At 38.8% G+C, this 12,947-nt stretch overlaps 2 protein-coding genes across 3 annotated transcripts in view; one reads left to right on the forward strand and one right to left on the reverse strand.

Annotated features, from left to right (window-relative positions):
* Window positions 1-200: 200 nt before the first annotated feature.
* LYSMD3 (LysM domain containing 3) lies at window positions 201-12,554 on the reverse strand. 2 transcript variants are annotated; one of them, XM_004375023.2, is made up of 3 exons: window positions 12,399-12,554; window positions 5,303-5,573; window positions 201-1,956 (listed from the first exon to the last, which is right to left on the reverse strand). In XM_004375023.2, the coding sequence occupies exons 2-3, from the start codon at window positions 5,555-5,557 to the stop codon at window positions 1,291-1,293; spliced, it is 921 nt and encodes a 306-aa protein (XP_004375080.1). In that variant the 5' UTR covers window positions 5,558-5,573; window positions 12,399-12,554; the 3' UTR covers window positions 201-1,290. The 2 variants fall into 2 exon arrangements, with proteins under 2 accessions (XP_004375080.1, XP_023585868.1); XM_023730100.1 differs by having other exon boundaries at window positions 12,325-12,399.
* A 253-nt stretch (window positions 12,555-12,807) lies between these two features.
* Window positions 12,808-12,947, forward strand: part of ADGRV1 (adhesion G protein-coupled receptor V1) — a 687,583-nt gene continuing 687,443 nt past the window's right edge. The window contains exon 1 of the mRNA XM_023730073.1: window positions 12,808-12,834. Within this exon, the coding sequence (XP_023585841.1) occupies window positions 12,808-12,834 (27 nt within the window). The remainder of the gene's footprint in view (window positions 12,835-12,947) is intronic.

A 12,947-nucleotide genomic window follows, 5' to 3' on the forward strand; every position in this document is an offset into this window, starting at 1 on the left:
CCATGGACTGTTAGAATGAACAAATCTGTCTTGGAAGAGGTACAGCCAGAATGCTCATTAGAAGCAATGATGATGACTTTGTCTCATGTACTTCAGACATGTTATCAGGAGGGACCAGTCCCTGGAGAAGGACATCATGCTTGCTAGAGGGTCAGCGAAAAAGAGGAAGACCCTCAACGAGATGGACTGACACAGTGGCTGCAACAACTCAAATACAGCAACAATTGTGAGGGTGGTGCAGGACCAGGCAGTGCTTCATTCTGTTGTACATAAGGTTGCTGTGAGTCAGAACCAACTCAGTACCACCTAACAACAACATGTAATGAATCTTAGTGGACCATTTGAAGTAATGCTCAAGTTTAATTCTAAAAATTATACTGGTTTACATAAAATAAAATTTTAAGGCATTAAATGTATTTAAGGCATGTTACTACACGTAACAGCAATGATTTATCACGGTACATGAGGAATTATTTCCTAAGTAATGCTAATTTGTACATGTATAACACTTTTTATCGAACTACAAAAGTGCTTTCAACATCAGGGCAAATATAATTATTTTAAAAACAAAAGCAGAAGCAAAGAGTTTAAAGGGTCTATCTAGGGAAGCAAAGAAAGCCTTCTTTAGGTACAAAGATCACTTTTAGGTCTTGACCTATTCCAGTGTTCTAGTGACCAAATGGCAAATTCCCAACCATAACACATTATTTTGGGGGCTTAAAAAATTCAATCTTTTTCTTACCCTCTATTACAGAAACTACCATTTGTTTCTACTTATATTTTCGTATGTGCTAAATGTGTTTTTAAAAAGTTTCAAAATGGAGTATTATGTGCTATCATAAGTAATTTTGGAATCAATCAACTTTTTTTTGCAACTCAATGTTTTGATGGCTCACAGTAGTATATTCAGTTGCAGACATCTGTTGCTATCATTCACATTATAATAAATTTAGCAATAACTTTAATCCAAAAAATTACTTAAAAAATAAAATTTAAGCATAACTAGTCTTGAGTAAGAAAAATGATACATTTTCCAGGTTTAGAACTTCCTAAACACGTATTTAAATTCACTTCCACTTCAAGCAGTGATGTAACAGAAATTCAGACTGCCTGCTCTCAGCATGAACTAGCAAGTTTAGGGATTTTATACACAATCCACTTGTAAATGGCTCAAAAAAAAAGTATTTCCAATCTCCCTAAATACTGCCTTTTAAGTGGTTATTAAATATAACTGATTCACCACATTCCAGATGCACACGTGATCACTAAATAGTGATTATGAACTAATTGCTATGTTTTGTGTTGAGCAGCAGGTGCCTGGGAATCTTGACTATATAGTTTATGATCATCTTGTTGGCCCAAGTGTATTCCTTTTGTTGGGGCAATTCCATTTTCCATTTCTCTCTGCTGTGATGGAGGTGTGATTCCTGAATGCAAATGTGAAGAATCCACTGTTGAATGGTGACTAACATCCACTTTAGCTAAAATTTCATAATATAGCAAATAAAATACTGGCGTTATTATACCTACTATCAACATTATCACTACTGCTGTCCACCATCCTATACCCCAGTCTGCTCCATAATAAGGATCCTTACGTTGAGTGTTTTTGTTGTCAGGTTCAAAACGTATTTGCTGTGCTGTTAAGGCAGATACCACCTCATTAAGGTTCTCTCTTTTGGTGTCTGTACATTTTACTATTTGCTCTATGTCGCGGTCCACTTCTTTTAAAAAGCTACCAGCTGACTCACTGGAAGAAAGAGAATCATTAGCTGGCACAATTTCCTGTTGCTCTGGAGCAAACTGAACAGATGAAGGACGTGAAGCCTGTCTTCCTTTTGGAGGATAAAGTGTTTCAGTCAATGAACTGAACTTTTTTACTGGAATTTTGATAGACCTAAGGGCAAAAAAGTCTTGATCGCTGATGAGATTATTAACCCTCTTGATATCTGCTACCTGTAAAAAAAAACAAAAAACAAAAACAAAAACATTCATCTGACTTCTAAATCAAAAGAGAGCTAGCACAATCATTCATCTCAGTTACTTTTGGAGAAAAAAAAAGTTGATCTGAACTATTAGTGTTAAGTTACCATTCCCAGAGAGATTTTATTTTGTAAATAACAGTTCTGTATTATTTTTTATCTACCACTCTTAGGGAATCATCAATTACTTTTTAATACCAGTCATATATTATTAACACTAATGCTAACTAGCTAGCTAGATTCTAGGATTCTTTGCCATTTCCCTTATTATGCATCATGCACAAATGCCACAATTCTACAGCTTGTAAACAATTTGTGGAGGAAGGATTACAGGTACTTATGTTCTTTCAATCTGGCAAGTTGAGCACAGGTATATGTCAACTATCCAACTAAACTACCACTATTTTATCAAAACTGAGATACTATCAATTCTAAGATGCACCATTATTTTACTTATCTCTAAGGGGAAAAAAGAAAAACACCAAATATTGAAGATGCCATCATTCCAATTTCAGAGATATTAAAATGTATGGTAAACATAGACCTTAGAATTGATAAAATATGGTAATTTAACCTCTTCAGTTGGTCTTCTGAAGCCATTTTTCCCAACTTCTCAGTATAAATTATTCAACTACCCCAAGATTAGTCATTTTTATAAGCTTCCCTTATATATTATCTTGTCTTCAACCTATCTGTATATCCTACCCATCTGCCACTGTGAAGAGGGGGATGGGGGAGTGTTTCTCAGATTACTAATTGGTATGCGAGGCTCTCCCATCACCTTTAAATTATTAATCTCATTCATCATTTCAATCAATGCTTTAATCTAAGCCCTGATCATCTGTCACCTGATTGATATCAGAGAGTTAAAGTGAGTCCGGTATGTAACAGTTTTCTGGTTCGGTTAACTCTATCTATGGATGCTGACGCCATTCACTGAGATACGGGACACCGCGGAGAGCGAGAAGATGAGCACAGCTTCTAGAAACACTGGGTTTGACGTGCTCATGGGATACACGAGTGGAAATGTCCCCAGGCGGTTGTAGATATATGTCTGAAACTCACAAAAAGGTTCTCACTAGAGGTAAATATTTGTGGATTATCAGTAAAAATGGTAATTGAAATCACAAGAGTAGACAGATTCACTAGACAAAGGCTGAGGAGGAAAAGATGACACAGGACAGATCCCTGAGGAATACTAACATTTAAGGGGTATGTTAAGTGACAGAAATACACTAAAGAGGTTAGGAAAGAGTGACTGGGAAGGCAGTATATAATGACAGTTAAAAGCATGGACTATCTGGCTCTGAATCATCACTCTGACACTTTCTAGCTGTGTGATTTGGGGCAAATTGTTTAACCTCTCTGTAATTCAGTTTCCACATCTGTAAAATGGCAGTAATGATACACCTATCTTACAGGGGTGATGTTAAAGACCAATGAATTAAAATGTATGTAAAGCACTCAGAATAGGGATACAGACAATGTGTTATGTAAATGTTGGCTGTTACTAAATATTAATAGGAAAATCAGAAACCTGCAGAATCAAGGTGGTCAAGCAAAGAGTGGTTTTAGGAGTGACCGGTGAACAGAATCAAATGCTGATGAGTGATCAAATCCAATGAAGACTGAAAGAGGTTATACTGGAAAAAATCAATTTCCGTGGAGTGTATGCGTGTAGGTGAGGTGGGAGGGAGTAATGAAAAAATAACTAGGAGGCAAGACAGTTAAGATAAAGTGATTTTCCAATTTTTGTACCTCGAGACTTTTTTCTTAAAGCAAATGAAAGATTCACCGACAAACCCAAAGCCTGACTCCATTCTCTTTAAATGCTCTTTTGCTTGCTACTGTATATGCTGACCAATAACTACTCAATACTCTTTCTGAACTAGTCTTCTAAGGTTATCTACCTTGGTTATCTCTCTGAATGTCCCTATAACGTTTTCTCTGCTACGCTAACTTCATTAGCTGCTTTTAGAATTCCAACCCTAGGCTTTTTATTCCTGTTTTTATTTCATTACTGTTTTATGATAGATATATTTTTAATAATTCTTAAGACTGGATATTTTTAAGTGGAATACAGCACTAGCTTTTGTATTTTAAAGTAGTGATGATTTTTTTGTAAGATTAATCTTTTTTGCTAGTTGAGCAACTGGCAAAAGGAAGCACTGCTTATCTTAACTCTGTAACTGTTTTTATCATTTTTTCCACTACTGTGACCAATGCTGTATTTCCGTTAATGTTAGGCTAATCTCCTTCATCATTCCTCACTCCAAATAAGGAACCAGATGATACATCCTGTGATTTCCCACAAGTACATTTCCTATCAGCTTATTTTGTATCCTTAACACAAATATTTTAGCCTAAGTCCTTATCATCTTCATCTATATTATTTCAATAGCCTCTTTACTGGACCTCCTCCAATTCACCAGCGGGTTTCTCCACCATTCTGCATCACTCTTGTTATAAACCTTACAACACTGTTCTCTTACTACATGGATCAAACTTTTCCCAAGATGGACACAATGACACAGATTAAAAAATTGATTTCAAATTAGAAATATACCTTTCCTTTGACTCAGCAATGCCACCTTTACAAATGTATCCCACAGAAATAAAGGTACTGACATTTAAAGATACAGTCATGATGATATTCATTGTACAATGCAAAACACTGAGAAAATCCTGACTACCTATAAGCAGGGGAACAGTTTAATAATTATAGTGCTTCCATACTAGGGAACATTAATATAGGTATTTAAAATAATGAGTTAGAGCTTTATGGCTATGAGGGATGTCCACGATATACTAAGAAATGAAAAACGCAACTTGCAGAGTAATATGCATAGTATAAACCAATTTTAAAAACATAAAAATTACCAGACGTCCCCTCTCAATATTGTGTGTGTGTGTGTGTGTGTGTGTTTAAGAGCATAAAAAAAGTGTGGAAAGAAGTACACAGTGTTAACATTAGTCATCTCAGGAAACTGGGACGGGAAACATTTTCTCCTTACGTATTTCTACATTCTCTTACAACCTAATTAAGGAGAAAAGATAACGAAAGATATTCAAGTATTTTTCAATACTAAAAACAGAACAGTGGGTTTGGAAATAAACAAAAATTCAAGTATTCATTTAAAATTTTAAAAAGTTAACATCCACCAATATGAAACAGATCTCTACAGTAAGAAGAAAAAATAAAACCAAAAAAAAAAATGGAAGAAAGGAACAGACCAATAAAAGGACACAGAATTTATTTCAATTTGGTCTAAGGAACAAATAATTTATTTTGGACTACATTATGCAAAATTAAAACTTACCGTACAACAATATTGAAGGGCTATTGCATTTAAAGTATCTCCTTCCTGTATATCTTTTGTTAATACTATAATGTCATCAAGTCTATCTCTTGATGTACTTCTTCGGACTTTTTCTTTTCCTCTGGATCGAAGTTCATACACTTCAGCATCCTCCTCCAACACATCACTATCTGTACAATTTCCATATGCATGTACTTGTCCACTCGACTGAACCCCTGGAAGAGGAAAACTACGATTCTGATGCCTTCCTGCCATAATGTCTGCATAAAATCTGCAACAACAAAAAGCAGAGGAAACTTTAGAATGTAGCTGATACTAATTTACATGCATTTTTTTAATATAATTATTTTATTTCTGTTTTTGTTAAGAATATACACAGAACACACACCAATTCAACCATTTCTACATGTACAATTCAGTGATGCTGGTTACATTCTTCAAGTTGTGCAACCATTTTCACCCTCCTTTTCTGAGTTGTTCCTCCCGCATTAACATAAACTCACTGCCCCCTAAGGTTCCTATATAATCTTTCAGGTTGCTGTTGTCAATTTCATCCCATATAGATAGATCTTATAGGAGCACAATGCTCAAGGCAGACGTTCTTTACTAGTTAAGCTAAACTACTGTTTGGTTTTAAGAAGAATTCAGGGAATATTTCTGGTTTAAGGTTTAAAGACTATCCAATGGAATACTACTCAGCCAGTAAGAGAAATGAAGTCTTGATACATACTACAATATGGTTGGAGCTTGAAGACATTATGCTGAGTGAAATAAGCCAATCACAAAAGGACAAATATTGCACGGCCTCGTTTATATAAAAATACAAGAACAGGCAAATGCACAGAGACCAAAGTTTCTTAGTGGTTACCAGGGACAGGAGGGAGGGGAAAAAGGCGGGTTATTGCTTATGGAGTACTGAGTTTTGGATTATAGTAATGGAAAAATCACATTGATTAAGGGTAGAGTTGTACAAACAATGTAATTACTGTCAGTAAGCTGCTAACCTGTAAATAGTTGAATTGGTGAAAGTTGTGTGATGGATAAATTGACAATGACAAAAAAAAAAAAAGAAGCTGCTAAGACTGCTTATGTACAACCAAATACCTCACAGGATTTGGTTCCTTGGTTTGGAGGTTTAAGGTCACAGCTTCATGGGACTTTGCAGTTAATTGGTCTAATAAAGTGTTCAGTGCTTCTGTTCTACCTCCAATTTGTTGCATAATGCCTGGGATCTTAAAAGCTTGCAAGTGGCCATTCAAGCTACAAATGGTCTGTATTCGCCTGGAGCAACAGAGGAAGGAGAGTTAGGCATAGGAAGAGGAAATGGAATGTGTGGCTAATTGCCTCCATAAACAACTGCCCCCTTGGCCATGAGACCAGAAATGGATGGTGCCCAGCTACCATTACTGAACATTTTGATCAAAGATTCTATAGAAGAATCCTGATCAAAAATGGGTAAATGCAGAACAGAATTTCAAATTCTCATGGGCACCACACTGTCTGGAGCCATGAAGGCTGGAGGAACCCCTGAAACTACTGCTCTGAGATAATGTTTAAACCTCACACCAAAAATATCCTCTGATTTACATGCATCTTACATTCAGGTTTCAGTTTTTTAAAAACTGAGGTTCAATTCAGGAATGGTGATGGTTGAAGAACATGATGAATGTGTTTAATATTACTGAACTACATATGTGAAGATTTTTGAAATGACAAACATTTTGTAACCTATATATTTAACACAATAAAAAAAAACTGAAGCTCAAGTTTTATAACTGTTAAAGTACACTGAACATTTTTAGCAGTGAAGACAATGAGATGGGAGGAGGAGGAAATCCATTCTAATAGACCACATACCACAAAGCATGTGGGGGTAATTACATTTTAATGAGGGCAAATTGCCTTCTTTTTTTCCTTAAGGTCAAAAAAAAAACTACATTCCCTTATTCTGAGTATGTGAAAGAAATTAAGTATTCAGCCATAAAAAGGAATGAAGTTCTGATACACACTATAACATGGATGAATCTTGAAAATAATCTAAGTGAATAAGCCAGACAACAAAAGGGCAAATATTGTATGATTCCACTTAAGTATCTAGAATAGGCAAATTCATAGAGACAGAAAGGAGACTGGAGGTTACCAGGAGTTGGGGGAGAGAGGAGTGGGGAGTTATTACTTAATGGAACAGGGTTTCTGTTTTGGGTAATGAAAAAGTTTTTGAACTAGATAGTACTGATGGCTTATACAACACTGTGAATAATTTAATGCCACTGAACTGTACTCTTAAAAATGATTAAAATGGCAAATTTTGTTATATATTTATTTTACTACAATAAAAAAAAGATACAAAAAATTAGGAAATTAATTTTGTATTATATTTTAAAAACTTGTGACCATACATACAATATATAGTTCTAATGGGATCAAAGTATATGTTTTATACATACACATAATACTTTTACAAATCCAAAACTGCATTTTAAGTTCATGTGAGACTCAAATACGTTTTGCACTACCTACTTACCTCCCTGGATTGTTGTAACTTCAGTATTTATTTATAGTACAATATACTTCTTCTTAAGTCCCTGGGTTGCACAAACATTTGCACTCAACTACTAACCTAAAGGCTGGCAGTTTGAAGCCACCCAGTGATCTGCTTCTGTAAAGATTACAGCCAAGATGATCCTATGGAGCAGTTCTACTCTGTAACGGATGGGGTCACCATGAGCCAAAATCGACCTGATGGCAAAAGGTTTGTTTTGGTATATGCCTTCTATGCCTTCTTCTGAGACAGGCCATCATTTTGCTCTCTACTAGGAATTTTTCTTCTCTGGGAACCCTGCTGGCACAGTGGTTAAGCGTTCAGCTGCTAACCAAAAGGTCAGCAGTTTGAATCCAACAGCCGCTCCTTGGAAATCCTATGGAGCAGTTCTACTCTGTCTTATGAGGTTGCTATGAGTTGGAATTGACTTGATGGCAGTGGGTTTGGTTTTGGTTTTGGGAGCTTTTCACCCAACTTAAGATAGAGTCCTCGTCAAACTCATTTATGATCCATAAAGACTGTGAACAGATTTTAGGTCCTTTTGTTCATTTATACTTCAGAAAAGCCATTGTAAGACTAAGGGAGAGCTGACTTAAGTTAAAAACATGCATCAGTGAATACTTTTTGTTCACTTGAATACTCTCAAGTCACCTTCATCAAGTTGATCTATTCTCATTAAAAACAAAAATAAGAAGATAAAAAACTAATTCTACATTCAGTTTTAATTTCATATTAATCGTTCACATAAGAAAAGATAAAACATATTGGCGCTGAGTCCATTCAACTATAGCAGATTGCTTTTCGTTGTCGTGAAATGGAGGTAGACATGTATTAAGTGGCATTTTGGAGACAAAGTCCTTAGGACTTAGGACTGTGGCTCAGATATGAAGAGTGAGAGGGAAGAAGTTCATTTAACACTTCAAGATTTCTGATTTGCATAACTGAATAACTGGTGGTGCCATTCTCTACAATATGAAACAGTGGAAGAAGGGCTTAATGGGTGAGGAGCTATGATTAAAAACTCCTTTAAGACAACAAGAAGAATGTCATGTAGACAAGCAGGATATATAGTCAAATTCAGAGGAAAGGTCTAGGTTACAGTATAATTTCATGACTCATCTGCACATAGGAGGAAAGTGAAGCTATGGGCGTGGATGAAATTACCAACAGGGAGACTACAGATTAAGAGGGCTTAAGACTGACCCTTGAAGAATTCTAACGTTTATTATCTGGGTGGAGAAAAATCGGAAAAGGAGTGTCCAAAAGGGGAGGGAATCATTAAAGTGCCACATCAGGAAATCAAAGCAAAATAATGTCTCAAAGAAGGACTCAGTTCAATTCTGAATACTATTATATTAATTAGCTGCTGTTGAGTCACCCTGACTCGTGGTCACCCATATCCAGAGGGTTTTCACTGGCTGGTTTTTCACAGATCACCAGGCCTTCCTTCCTAGTCTGTCTTAGTCTGGAAGCTCCAGTGAAATGTGTTCAGCATCAAAACAACACACAAGTCTCCTCTTAACACACAGGTGATGGCTGCACATGAGGTGCATTGGCCAGGAAGTGAACCCAGATCTCCTGCACAGGAGGCAAAAATACTAGGGAGAGATTAAGTAAGATAAGTAACAAGTGTGGGGTGGGGTGGGGGAGTAGGTGGGAGGGGGGAACCAGAAGAGACCAGCTCCAAAAGTCTTAATCTGTAAAACGGATGACAAGAGATGATACTCTGTGTAGACACATGCTTGTAAAATTTTTTAAAAACTATCTCATATAATTGAATCCAACAACTGAAAAACAGTTTCTGACCCTGCTCTATGATAGCACTGCAGCGCTTTAGAAACAGAGGTTCCTGTTCAGGTAACATAGATAACTAATAGCTATATATTAAGTATATTAATTATCTCAACTGTTCCCCCAGTTAATAGAAAAACTAGGATTCCTAACATGACAGGCATCAAACTAAAGAAAGCCATCCACATTTTACATCTCAAAAGCAGTTTTCAAGTCATGATCACACCAGATCCCTCAAGCATATGGACTCTAAACAAGTGGCAATTAAAGATGCTTTTTTATTTAATTCTCCAAAAAGCTGAGAGTAACTCAACTTCACCTAAATGGCTAACAGTTTATTTCCACTTACTTAACCAAGTCCTTTTATTCTGTAAGTGTCTTTAATCTGAGGAATGTCTGTGAACATTTGTAGGCAAAATTTTATACATATGTACATTTGCTACATGGTTTAAAATCAGAAGGCATGCATCAGGGTTGTATCTATATTCAATCTGTACGCCTAGCAAATAATCTGAGAAGCTGGACTATAAGAAGAAGAACTCAACACAAGGACTGGAGGGTGACTCATTAACAACCTGCGATATGCAGATGACACAACCTTGCTTGCTGAAAGTGAAGAGGACTTGATGTACTTACTGATGAAGATCAAGGACCACAACCTTTAGTATGGATTACACCTCAACATAAAGAAAACAAAAATCCTCACAACTGGACCAATAAGCAACATCATGATAAACAGAAAAAAGATTAAAGTTGTCAAGAATTGCATTTTACTTGGATCCACAATCAACACCCACAGAAGCAACAGTCAAGAAATCAAATGGCACATTGCATTGGGCAAGTCTGCTGCGAAAGACCTCTTTAAAGTGTTAAAAAGCAAAGATGTCACTTTAAGGACTAATGTGCACCTGACCCAAGCCATGGTGTTTTTAATTGCCTCATATGCATGCGAAAGCTGGACAAAGAATAAGGAAGACAGAAGAAGAATTAATGCATTTGAATTATGGTGTTGGCAAATACTGAATATACCATGGACTGTCAGAAAAATGAACAAATCTGTCTTGGAAGAAGTACAGCCAGAACGCCCCTCAGAAGCAGGGATGGAGAGACTTCATCTCAGGTACTCTGGACATGTTATTAGGCAGGATCAGCCCCTGGGGAAAGACATTATGCTTGGTAGAGGGTCAGCGAAAAAGATGAAGACCCTCAACGAGACGGATTGACAAAGTGGCTGCAACAATGGGATGCAACACAGCCACAATTGTGAGAATGGCACAGGACTGGGCAGTGTTTTGTTCTGTTGTACACAGATAGGGTTGCTATGAGTCAGAACCGACTCTACAGCACGTAACAACAACATTTTCCTGGGGAGAATATTTATTACTTTTACAATTTCAAAAGGGGTCCATGATCAAAAAAGGTTAAGAACCACAATATACAGCAAATTTCAAGCGGCTATATTGACCCAGTTATGCTACCTTTTAGACTTTTTCTCCCTGATAATTTGTTCTTTGAACTCCAAACTGGGTTAGTATTTAAAAACAAACCAACCAACAAACCGACTGCCCTCAAGTCGATTCCGACTCATAGCGACCCTACAGAACAGAGTAGAACTGCACCACACGGTTTCCAAGGAGCGGCTGGTAGATTCAAACTGCCAACCTTTTGGTTAGCAGCCGAGCTTTTAACCACTAGGTCACCAGGGCTCCTGGGTTAGTATAGCTAACTGAAATTCACTGAGGAATGTCTAAAAGCCATTTTAAATATTTGTATCAATCTTTCCATGGCATGCTGCTAAATAAAGACTAGAACTTCACCTGTCTCATTACCTCTCTATTCCCCTTTGTTATTAAATCTAGGCAGCAGAATACCACAAACTGGGTATTCTGTTTCTGAATAATTAAGAATTGGTTGTGTCTTTAACCTAAGTGCAGAGGTGGGCTCTGGTCCCGAGAGATAATTAGCTGAGTTTATCAAGTACGTAGTATTCAAGTTATCTGGCTCAATTCTCTGCATCTCTCAATTCTCTTAAGGCCGGAAACACACGAAATTCTCTTTGGAAACCTGCATGCTACACAGATTGCAAGCACAGAAAAGTGATTACCAATGGATACAGTGTTAAAGCATTCATCAACTCAGTAACTGAAAATGGTCTCCTAAACACTCTAGTACTGTACGATATCTGCTGTTGGGTGTTTCGCGTTGACATTCGTTAAGCAGTGAGCAATAAAAGGGCCAAAAGGCACAAGCTAGTTCAGCACTCAGAGAGAACCACAGGGACCGTATTCCCCAAGGCCAATTCCGTTTTTAAAAACTTATCTTTCCTCCCTCTCCATTCCACACGCCTACTTTTTTCTTCCCTTGTTAACCGATGTGAGGATAAGATCTCAGATTTTATATCACACCAGCACATTTGGACGCTGTGGACGAGAGGTCACTCAGAGAATATTCAGCGCAAACACAAGCGGTCGGAGAAATGTAGTGCGACCGGGCGGGTGGAAATGCGCTGCTCCAGGAGTCGGGCAGGTGGGGGTCCTTGCTCTGGGCCTGGTTCCCCGACAGTAGAACCATGGGTTTTGGCGGCGCTGGTCAAGCAGGTTTCCCTGGCCCCCAGGGATTCCTTTCACGCGGGACCGGGTCCAGCCCAGCTCGTCTCCCTCCCCTGTTCCTCCCTCCACCCACACCGCACCTGCGGCCAAGGGCTCCGTGCCTCCTCCGCCGACGAGGACCGCGCGCCCCTCCACCTCCTGCTGCCATCTTTACCTGTCCCGTTAGCAGGGGGGACGCAGCGAGGAGACGTCTGCCAGGCCCGCGGCCACCGTCCCGGGTAAGTTCATCGCCGAACCTCCGTTTCCAGCTGTCCGCCACCGCCAACGTCTCCGCCTTCCGGGCCGTGCGCCTCCGCCACGTCCGCAAACCTGTCGTGCGTCATCGCGTCAAATGGGAAGTGCGAAGGGGTTGGCGAAGAGGCGGAGCGCGGAGGCGCGAGGGCGAACCCTGCACCCGGGACTCTCAACCATTACCCACCCCTACCACGCAGGCGCAGGGTTGCTGCCGGGGTTCGGGGGCGAGTCCTAGTTCAAGCCCCGCCCCTGCCCCGTCCCGTTGGACCCCGCCTCTTCCACCCCTAGTAGAATAGTACTGCGGGCCAAGGCTGCGGCCGGCATCGCGGATGCCGGCGACTTGTAGGGTTCGCAAAGTAGGGTTTGTCCAGTGTCCGCAAAGCGCTGCAGAGACTGTCTGGAAAACCTTGAGGAGGGGTCGGTGCTGAGGATTTGTTGGGGAGCTTTTTACTTCTTCTTGCTCTGCGTC

Source organism: Trichechus manatus, unplaced genomic scaffold (assembly GCF_000243295.1).
Source record: "Trichechus manatus latirostris isolate Lorelei unplaced genomic scaffold, TriManLat1.0 scaffold00032, whole genome shotgun sequence".
Classification (NCBI taxonomy): Eukaryota; Metazoa; Chordata; class Mammalia; order Sirenia; family Trichechidae; genus Trichechus; species Trichechus manatus.